Genomic DNA, 11,632 nt, shown 5'->3' with positions numbered 1-11,632 from the left:
ATATGCAAACAAATGTTATCTACTTAAACTAAATAAGAAATATACCCAGGGATACGATTTATCCAGTGCAAAGATAGCGGCTGCGGGTCCCCAGTCACCCAAAAAAGTCAGAAAACCCAAAACTTAAGGGATACCAATTAGACCTACTAACACTGACCCGACCCGAGACCTGAAATGAGTGAACCGAATTTAACCTAAAGCCGAATAACCCCACCTAAAGTGCAATTCTTATATCCTACACCCATGTGTAGGATACTACATATTCCCTCCAACGGTCCAACCCCCCACTCCGCACTCATCCTCAACTTCCTCCTTTTTTTTTTCTTTTACTTTTTTTTTCTTTTAATATTTTAAAACAAAAATTAACTTCCATTTTTAAGAAAAGTTACGACGGTCATATTCAGTTTAAGTGTTACGTAGTGTTACATTCACGATATGACACTATTATATTCATTTTAAATTTAGTGAATATGACAATATTGTTTAATGAATATGTGCTTTAAAGTGCGATATTCACAATAGGACACTATCATATTCACTTTCAGTTTAGTGAATATGACAGTGTAGTTTGATGAATATGTATTATAGGGTGTGATATTCATGTGATGGTTCTATTATATTCACTTTCACTTTAGTGAATATGACATTTATAGTTTAGTGAATATGACTTTATTTATTCAAATATATTGAACAATAATCATGAACGTTTAATTTCATACCAAAATCGCATAATACAAAATAATTAAAGGAAAAAAAATTATGTGATATGATATAAATATGTCAATTACGTTATGTGAATATGTGAGGAAAAATAAAATAAATAACAAAATATATCAAATATGATCTCAATTTGTAGAGGAATAAAAATTATGAATAATAATATATTTTTTATTATTTTATAATTTATTAAATTTATAATTTATATATTATAAGAAAAAAATTAAGAAAAGGGAGTACCATACACCATACTCCTGGGTGCATGGTATAATTGACCCACGCCGAATTCAACCCGAATGACTCAACTACCTGGTCTAGCACCAATAAGAAAAACCTCATAAGAAAATAGTGGTAGTTTGTTTATTCCAAGTGAAGCGGGTAGAGAAGTAGAGACGTAGGGTGTTGTTTCGTCATCTGTATCGCCCTCTCTAATCAAAACCCTAGTGAAGTGTTGGACTGATATTCATCTCCAAAACCCAACCTTGTTCTTATTTTACTCGACTCAGATCTCCAGATCTTCAATTTTGCAGCTCCAACTCCATGGCTCTGGTAATATATACCACCTCTCTTCATTTCTTCTTCAACTCTCTCTGTTTATCTTTTTTATTGTTAATTGTTAATTGATGATGTAGAATAGTTATTGCATTTCCTTTGTGGAAGTAGGAAAATATCTGGTAATTAGGTAATAACTCCATTGTACTCTTCTACTCCCTCCGTCCCGCTCATTGGTTTTGGCACAAAGACGAAGGAAATAGGAGGGGATCCTTTGTGGGTATTATTATTGAGCGACAAGTGGACAATATGTGGATGGTCAATTTACCCTACAACTATACCCCCAATATAAACAGCTAAACAAATAAATGAGACACCCATAAATGAAATAGATAAACAAATGACCGGAACAAAAGGGATTAGATGATAAGGGAAAATAACAATTCTATAATCAGTGACCAAATAAATACTATTGGGGGATTTGTCTTGAAAAGCATCAAACATTCATGCTATTGCATCCAAAAACTTTGTGCACGTACTACAGCTTGAACGAATATCTCTCATGAATGACATTTCTTGTTGTCACGCCTTATGGGGGTGACCCTACATCATGTCATCATCATGATGTAAAATCTTGGTTTCGGCCATGGTAACTTATCAGCTATTGTTGCCTAATCTTACTAAGTGTGGTTCTTATTGTCTCGATTATATGGTATGATGTGCGGCGTGAACACCATGCACATGACTGTCACTTTTCCTGTGATTCATCATTCCGATTTCTGACCATTGGTCACACGTCACTCGTGGTAACTCGCAACATGTCCAAGTCGAGATCAAGCGGCATAACACCTAACTCCATAGCTCGATAAACATGTGCGCCCAATTATCTCGTTTCAATATCTGCACATTTATATTGATCTTCTGTCATTGTTTACTTTGTTTCCGTGCTTAATTCATATTGCTGCATTATGTTAGTTATGCCTGTTTTGTGGCTGCTGTACTGTATTAACAGTTTGCATTTTTAGTTCGTTTAATATCAAATCTTCTTGAAGGTCTTGCATGCAGGAAACACCAACAAAAATGCATATAAGGCTCTTATTGCTGCTGAGTATAGTGACATTAAAGTTGGATTGGTCAAGACTTTTGAGATGGGGGTTTCTAACAAAACACCAGAGTTTCTCAAAATGAACCCTATTGGAAAGGTACCCATTAACACATAGTTCCAGACGTAGTTTTTGACTCATTTGTTGTTTTCTTCAGTGTTTTTTGTGTTTTGCTTTTCTGAGCACCTTGTTTGCTGTTTTCAGGTTCCAGTACTGGAAACTCCTGATGGTCCTATATTTGAAAGTAATGCTATCGCTAGATATGGTGAGTTTGTGCCTGCTTCTAACTTGTAGTTTCATGCGGTAAAGATCTCATTTCTCACTTTTTTTTGGTTATATAGTTACGTCATTGAAGGCTGATAATCCTCTTTATGGCTCTTCCCTATTCGAGAAGGTAAATCTAGGTGCTGAATTGCAATTTTTTCCCAAATTATGAATGACAAAGTTCACTGAATTTCGCTTCTCTGATCCGTCCAATTTCTACGTTAACTGTTTGTTAGGCTCTCATAGATCAATGGATTGATTTTGCATCCCTAGAAGTAGATGTCAACATTTTACGGTGGTTCATCCCAAGAATTGGTTTTGCTTTATATCTACCTCCGGTCAGTTCATTTTTTTTCCTAATTTCCTCTTGATATTATTTTAATATTTGCTATTGTGATTATTATTTTCTTACTTTTTAATAGTTGGTGACATTTTTTTTTTCTTGAAGGCTGAAGAAGCTGCCATTTCTGCTCTGAAGAGGGCTTTGGAAGCTATGAACACACACCTTGCTTCCAGCACCTATCTCGTTGGACACTCTGTGACCTTGGCTGACATTGTTATGACCTGTAATTTGCTTCTCGGATTTAACAGGGTCATGACCAAGAGCTTTACCTCTGCATTCCCCCATGTCGAGAGGTACTACTGGACTATGGTTAATCAGCCAAAATTCAAGAAGATATTGGGTGAGATGAAACAAACCGAGTCTGTTCCACCAGTCGCAAAGAAACCTACACAGCCTTCCAAGCCTAAGACTATAGAGGAACCTAAGAAGGAAGTAAAAAAAGAGCCAGCCAAGCCTAATGAAGAGGCACCTTCCGTAGAGGAAGAGGCACCCAAGCCAAAGGCCAAGAATCCTTTGGATCTGCTCCCTCCAAGTAAAATGATTCTGGATGACTGGAAGAGACTCTATTCTAACACAAAAACCAATTTCCGTGAGGTTGCGATCAAAGGTACCGTTGCTTCTTTAGCTGGCATTAAAAGCATTGTAGACTTATTTATGCTTGTTTCTTGTGTGGTCTGTCAATTTTTTTATTTGTTTTGTCCGCTTTGGTTTCTATGGCAAGTGTCAATAAGTTAGTGTTTTTAAACCTCAAATTGTTGTTGATTGCTCTATTCAGAATCTTTGTGATGTTATTGGCTTATTGCCATTTTTTTGTATAAAAACTGTCATGGCCTACAGTATTGTAGTGCCATTCTTTAAGGATGTAGGTTACATTTTTATTTTCGCTATGAAGTTCTCTCTTTCCTATCCAAACTGACGTCTCACAATTCTTGATGTCCTATTTCAGAAGTATTATAAATCATTTTTTTTTAAAATTATTTCTATAATTGGTTTGAGGCTTACAAGAGCTCTCATACCTCCCTTTTGATATTTGGATTATAGTAGTACTGATTAAGTTAATGAAAAAACAGAATTTGTGCGAACTAGGTTAATATGTGTTTGAGCTTTGGTGGACCCATATTTTGTAATTTCTGAGACTGTGGTGTTGATTGCTATAAGCTTCTAAGTTTACTATATTTTGGGAAATTATATAGCTCTCATTTTTAGTGTTGCAGCTGCTCATTTCTGAAAGAGATGAGTTTTGAAAACTTTGAGAACAGGTATGACGACGACTGGTGTTAAATGAATGATCTTTTTCTACTTCTGTGACTGTCATATGGATGTCAAATTTCACTCGCACCCGATTTATATTCATTTACCTGATTTAAACGGACGGATAAAAACCCCAAGTAAAATGAATGATGGAAGTAACGGATGACGGATTGGATGAAGCTCCGTCCACCCAACATCCATCCGTCACCCGATGTACTCTTTAGGAAAAATATACACTATAAAAACCAGTAATCCAATATACTCACTACTAAATTACTCGACTTTGACCCCCCATAAGCAAATTTACTTAGAACACTCAGTAGTCCCCTAACCTAGAGCTAGCTAACTCTTAAGTGTATTTAATGCAATAAAATTTCGTAGTTTTTTTTTAACTCTGAAACATAGCTTCAGCTGACCCGAACCCATGTACATGTGTTAATTCATGCACCTTACCAACTAATTCAACATTGACAATGTTGGTTGGACCTAAGAAACATCGTATGATGTTTAAATGACCTATGAGACATGGTACTTTTTTTGTCCTAGACTCCTAGCGAGAATAATTTCCTTTTGCTTTTGGATTAATTTTTTATGGAAGCACGTGCAAATGAGGTAGGAATGCAAAACTTACTCTCCACCACACAAGACATACTTCTTGTGGGGAGTAAGGAGTAGTACTAAATATGAGTATTCACTCTTGATCCAAAAAAGAGGTCACTGTTGCCAAATCGCGGCTCTGACGTTATAAATTTGTCTAGTGCGACCTCAAAACTTGGCGATGATGAACTTAAAAACCTTGACATATCGGACGCAGTGGTGTTTATAGAGAGAGATTATTAGGTACACCGGGTGTACGACGGAGTAAGGCAATGAGAATATTGGAATTGAGAGCATTTTCCGTTGGTAACTAGCATAATCTAGGTAGAATAAAAACAAAAGAATTCTAATTGGCTATGTTGTACACGCAGTCTATCTAAAAAATATTTCTTTTTTAAATGGTTCATTGATCCTGCAAGTTGTAGATGTTATGTGAGAGTGTATGTTAATGTGATGATGGTGTTCATTGATGTTCTTGTTATAACTAGAGTAGTAAAGCGATATGATGGCATGGTATGAGAACTGACTGAATTTATAGCAAGCGGGCCCGAGACTAGCCCTCAACGATTGATTCCTAAGCCAATTCTTAAACGAGATTAATACCATGAATGACTATGCATTTTGTGCTTGTGAAGTCTATTGGAGTCCTGTACTTTAAACCAAATTACTTTGGTTGCGTATCAACACAACCATTTGACACTTGTTAGCCGATTCTAAGTAACTTAGCGTGTGTATTTCTCATTGTTGCAGGATTCTGGGACATGTATGATCCAGAGGGGTATTCATTGTGGTTCTGTGACTACAAGTACAATGAAGAGAACATGGTTTCATTTGTTACGTTGAACAAGGTTGGTGGTTTTTTGCAAAGGATGGATTTGGCTCGCAAGTATGCATTCGGCAAGATGTTGGTGATCGGGTCTGAAGCTCCATACAAGGTTAAAGGGTTATGGCTCTTCCGTGGAGCTGAGATCCCCCAGTTCGTCATGGATGAGTGTTATGACATGGAGCTCTTTGAGTGGTCGAAAGTCGACATCAATGATGAAGCTCAGAAAGAGCGTGTGAACCAGATGATCGAAGATCAGGAGCCTTTTGAGGGAGAAGCCCTTCTAAATGCCAAATGCTTCAAATGATTGTGTGCGACCAAACGGCCACGCTTTCGCCGGTTTATATTTCTGTTGTGTGGTTTTGCAGGATTTTAGGTTGTAACTGATCTGTACTTCTCTCTCTGCTTCAAGCCCTGAATTTTATCGTAGATTCCTAGTTGTCTTCGTGAGGTGGTGGTTCTCCTACTCTCTCTCGACTCCAGATTCCCCTTGTAAGGGGGACATCTGAATATTTAATATTTAATATTTAAATTATATTCTCAAGTTACCTCTTTATATGCATACTAGGTAGTATTCCACTCTTTGCGCACACTGTCCGAATATTTTATTATTATAATTGAAGAAAATTAATATAATGATATTTAATATTTTTAGCTAGATATAAAAATATATTGATTTTTCTCAAATCTTAGTTTTTAAAGTTTAAACTTCAAAGTTTTCAAATAAAATACTACACAATTTTAAGTATAACTAATAATTCTTTACGTCCTACATTCCACCCATTTCTTTACCTTTGGTTTAAAGAATAAAAAAGTAAACAAATGATTGAGACAAGAAGTAGTTAGTTATAGATGATCAATGTTTTATTAATAAGATATACAATATATATGTGGATAATAATAGAAAACAATAACCAACCAACACCTCCGTCAATCACAAATACGATCTCACAAATAATCAAACACAATATCTATCGATACAACAATGATTATATTAAATTATATTCTCAAGTTACCTCTTTATATGCATACTAGGTAGTATTCCACTCTTTGCGCACACTGTCCGAATATTTTATTATTATAATTGAAGAAAATTAATATAATGATATTTAATATTTTTAGCTAGATATAAAAATATATTGATTTTTCTCAAATCTTAGTTTTTAAAGTTTAAACTTCAAAGTTTTCAAATAAAAAATACTACACAATTTTAAGTATAACTAATAATTCTTTACGTCCTACATTCCACCCATTTCTTTACCTTTGGTTTAAAGAATAAAAAAGTAAACAAATGATTGAGACAAGAAGTAGTTAGTTATAGATGATCAATGTTTTATTAATAAGATATACAATATATATGTGGATAATAATAGAAAACAATAACCAACCAACACCTCCGTCAATCACAAATACGATCTCACAAATAATCAAACACAATATCTATCAATACAACAACGATATAATCATACTTTGTAGGGAAGCTTTATCTTTTCGCAATCCAAGCACACACAACTAATCGCAATAGCAATCATCCATGAAACCGTCACCTACAAATAATAATCACATACAATTACTACTACCCCTCAATAATCAATCTAGTGGCCAATTACCGACTCCCCCAAATCCCTCAAAATTAGGGTTAGGTCTAGTATAAACATAAGAATAGAGATCGAGACTTACAACAACGATTGACACAACATAAGGTGAAATATGACGACGAAAGTTAGATCCTTGTTAGGTTGATGATAAGAGTGATTATGGAGAGTTTAGAGAAATGTTTTAGGGTTAGAAAATGATTATCAAACTGATTATTGAAATTATATAACTCCCCAATCGTTCTAATCAAACCGCAAATAAAACGTCTCCAGACCGAACATTAGGCCGAGTACGCAATAGTCGATCGAGTGCCTCACTGACTCGGTCAAGTGACCCCTAGGCAGAAGTCTGACCAAACACAGGTCTACTTTACTCGGTAGAGTACAACCCACTCGAGCAAGTACCCAGCTATCAGAATACGTAGTATTACAGATCTTCTCCCTTTGCTAATGTTAGTTTGGATCATCTTAATGAAACTGTAAGAACTTTTTCACAACGTGTCAACACAGTTTAACCGTTGTGCGTTTTTCGTGTGTTTGTTTGTCCTTGTCCTCTTTCTTTCTCTGTCATTAGAGCAGTTCAACATGTTGTTCTGATAACATATTTAGCTCCATGACCAGATTATTTCCTTGTTTCAGGGGTCCTGGCTATCAAGTTACGGGTTACAGTTTGTACTTCTTTTCGCTCTCTATCTTAATTTTTGTCTGTATTTACTATATGACAAAAAAATCAACTGGTCCATAAACTTGTTCTCTCTTTCAGCACAATTGGCTACATATGGGCTGCATATGGGACATGTTTGCATTAGTATTGGTTTGTTTTTTTAATTAACCTTTGCCTCTTCCATTTCGTTCGGTTCTCAAGTGAAAACAGACATTATTCATTTAACTCGAAGTCAAATTTCTTATTTTGATTTACCTCATTTATATATCAAATAAACATTTAGAGGTTAGCATGGCTATTGTGAAATGTATCCTAATGAAATTTTAGATCAATAAAGAATGTCACTAACTTATCACTTTTAATGAATCCATTGTGCATTTGTGTTACATTATCTTTTAAAATGACTAAATTATCTCTATTCTCTTTTGAATGACTAAATTATCTCTATTCTCTTTCGAATGGCGCCAAATGAATAAAATTAAGAGGGTACTTTATAAGTATAGATGGATAGCTCGTATACAATTTTGAAGGACATAGATTCACCAATATACTACACTCTTTAATAAATTTGCACGTACTCCGTTTTGCCAAAAGAAGCTTAGAGTATGTTCAAAATGTTGACACAAATGGATTAAATAGTCAAAATTGCGTAAAACTAAATTAATGGAAAACCATTTTAAACAACAACAAGACTCCGTCGACCACTGAGTGCTTGCTTTTCTTTGATTACTACTGCTGCAACCGGCTCCGGATTCCTCGAGGAACCTGTGTTAACCTCAATGTTGAGTAAGACACATTCATGTTATTTGAGGGCATCATACCGAAATTGTTCCCTAGAGCCTCTATTTTTGAACGACAATTATTCAATGCTATCAAATTCTTCTCCTTTTATTGTCTATTTATTTTAAGATTAAAAGACGAGAATGTTTCTTGCTCGAGTGAAAATAGACGTGGCTATAATAAGTTGACGAAGGGGTTTTTCCATTTTGAGATTGTAAAATGGTTTGTCTATTTTTCCTTGGATAATGTTACAATTTTGAATGTTTTTAGGATCTTGGTGGATAAAGGATGAATTAATATTAAAATTAATAAATAAAATGAGAAATATGAAGGAATTGAGCGAGTCGAAATTTAAAGAAGGAATGGTTAAGAAATAATGGCAACTAACCAATATCATATCCGCTTGGAATCTATATATGATGCACTATGTTCTAAAACACCCAGTTCTAAAGTAACAGATTCACAAGATCCATCATGATTGGTTCGATTATGTAACATAAAATCACATGATGCGAGCTACAAGAGAAAAGGGAAAGAGGAAGGGAAAGACGAGGATGAATAGTTCAAGGACAAAGTGAAGGAGGAGTATTATGAGAGAAATAGGGGGAGAAGAGGTGGTTGAGGATGCGAAGACGTTGCAGAGAATATGGGGAGAGAAAAAGGAGGACAAAAGAGAAAGAGAGGTTGGGGGGAAAGAGGAGGAGGAGGAAGGGGTAGAAGGAAAATGGCGATTAATACGAGGAGAAAAGGGAGGAGGAGAAGTAGTACTACTAGGAAGAAAAGTGATTATAATGAGAAATAAAGAAAATTATAAGAAAACTCCACTATTTTCAAACCATTCATTATAGGAAGATAATGGTTAAGAAGAACGTTAAAGATAAAAAAAAGGGGTAAAGAAGAAAACGAGGGGAATGGGTGAGGAATAGGGGAAAGAGAAAGAGGTAGGGCTAATGAGTAGGACAAATAGTAAGGGGGAAGAGGAAGGCGGGGATTACAGATAGGGGGAATGGGGAAAGGGATGTAGGTCGAGAATGAGAATAAGGGGAAAGAATAAGAGGTAGGAAGAGGGAAATGGAAGGATGTGAACAATAAGAGGAAAGAAAAAGAGGAAGGGAGAGGGAGGAAAAAAAGGGAATATATGAAGGAGTATGAAGAGTCTATCACACTCGAAATACTCGAGAGAGAGGGGGGGGGGGGGGGGGGGTTGAATTGAGTATTTAAAAAACTTATGCCCACTTTTTTTTTTATTTCAAGATAATTAATTACTTAAAGTTTATTGATTAAACTTTAACTAATTAACTAGATGATTATTAACGTAATGAAATGAACAAAAATGAAAATGCAAAGACACACGTTTTTGAAGTGGTTCAGCTTCACACTCGAAGCCTACATCCACTATTCTCGATTAATAATTTTAGTACCTTTCTCCGGATTACAAAATTATCAACCCAACTCGTATAGCTAACTCTAGCTATAACTCAATTTGAATATCACTAGATATTCGGTTTTGACTATCTTAAGTTACTAAGAAAGTGCTTGATTGTTCTTCTAGTGTTCACAATAAGAACGAGTAAGAAACAATATTTAAGCGCTATTATCTTATGACGATACTTAGAAATAATTGCAATATAAGATAACACGCGACTTTTCAAAAACACTTTTAACTTGCAAAAAGAATAATAAAATTAAAAACGTTTGCAAAGGATGTTTTGTTCGAATATAGAAAAGTACTTTAAATGAACTATCATGTGTAGTATTTATAGTAGAGAGGAGATCTAGGTTTTCATCTAAGAAAACCTAGATGCCGTGTGGATTAATGCACAAGGAATAAATTAGGTTAAATCCTATTTAATCATTTACAACTCATAAAATCTTGGAAGATAGGAAAGAATAAAATAAAAATAATATATGGAGATAAGAAATCTCTAACAAATATTATTTTGATTTACCATGAATCTTATCCAAGCAAGAAAAAGATCTTAATCCATTTATTTATTCTAATAATATCTTAGTAAAAGATATGGAATAAATATAAGAGTATAAAATATCTTTAACAAATATTTTATCTAAGATCTTTACCTAAACCCTATATAGCCGTGGATCTCGTGTGGATTAAGGAATAAATAAGATCTATCTTTTTCCTATTTTAATCCAACAATATTTTAGGTAAAAGACATAAAATAAATATAAGGAGATAGAATATCTCTAACAAATATTTATTTAAGATCTTTACCATAAAACCTTAGATACTATATAGATCACGTGTGAAGTATATAGTAAGTATAAGATCCAATCTTATTATTTAACCTAGTAATATCTTAGTAGAAGATATGGAATAAATCTAAATAACCATAAAGATATAAAATATCTTTAATAATAATCTTATTTAGATTTACCCTAATCTTTACTTGCACAAGGAGTTTTACACGTGTAGGAGACGACCCATAAGCCTACTACATCCAACGTGAAACCCTAGTAAGATATTAGGTTAAACAAATTAGGGTTTAGATATGAGTTAGTACAAAACCCTAGTTAGCCACCGAGTAACAACCCATAAGTTGTCACACAAAGTCGGCCTAACTAAAGGGTGATTATCTATTCATAACCCAATTCAAGTGTAAACTTCAATCTACTATAAAATAGGTTTTTCATTTAAAGAATATAAAGATAAGATTTGAAAAACTATTTTCAAAACAATTTAAAACTCAAGTCGTGCGTTTTCAATACTGCAGCTCAATGTTATAGCTAAATCACCTATAACATTGAGTCTGGTAGGTAATGTTATAACCAAAACAGCTATAACTTTACTTACCAAAATCATTTCTTTAAATACCGTTATTTGACCTACGCTATCTAATCTTCCTGGAGATCTTCAATGTAGGATCATCTCTTTATCTTGATCATAAGCTCTTCATCTTGAGCTTGTTATAGACTTGATCGAGCCTTTTGCTTGAGTGATTATCATACTTGAAACTTGTTACAGTTACTATGACGCTTTAAGAA

The 11,632-nt window shown here is 34.4% G+C and overlaps 1 protein-coding gene across 1 annotated transcript; it reads left to right on the top strand.

Annotated features, from left to right (window-relative positions):
• Positions 1-1,051: 1,051 nt before the first annotated feature.
• LOC141623940 (elongation factor 1-gamma 2-like) lies at positions 1,052-6,134 on the top strand. The gene is made up of 7 exons (XM_074440099.1): positions 1,052-1,266; positions 2,262-2,411; positions 2,517-2,577; positions 2,654-2,706; positions 2,813-2,914; positions 3,025-3,526; positions 5,518-6,134. The coding sequence occupies exons 1-7, from the start codon at positions 1,258-1,260 to the stop codon at positions 5,895-5,897; spliced, it is 1,257 nt and encodes a 418-aa protein (XP_074296200.1). The 5' UTR covers positions 1,052-1,257; the 3' UTR covers positions 5,898-6,134.
• Positions 6,135-11,632: the final 5,498 nt, after the last annotated feature.

The sequence above is a fragment of the Silene latifolia genome, chromosome X (assembly GCF_048544455.1).
Source record: "Silene latifolia isolate original U9 population chromosome X, ASM4854445v1, whole genome shotgun sequence".
NCBI lineage: Eukaryota > Viridiplantae > Streptophyta > Magnoliopsida > Caryophyllales > Caryophyllaceae > Silene > Silene latifolia.
The sequence above is the reverse complement of the archived record's forward strand: the minus strand, read 5'-3'. Positions and strand labels throughout refer to the sequence as shown.

What these genes read in the sequence shown, in the direction of transcription:
- LOC141623940 (XM_074440099.1), top strand. An exon ending in TAATGCTATCGCTAGATATG is followed by an intron (nt 2,578 to 2,653) that starts GTGAGTTTGTGC and finishes TTGGTTATATAG; the next exon opens with TTACGTCATTGAAGGCTGAT. An exon ending in TTGCTTTATATCTACCTCCG is followed by an intron (nt 2,915 to 3,024) that starts GTCAGTTCATTT and finishes TTTTTCTTGAAG; the next exon opens with GCTGAAGAAGCTGCCATTTC.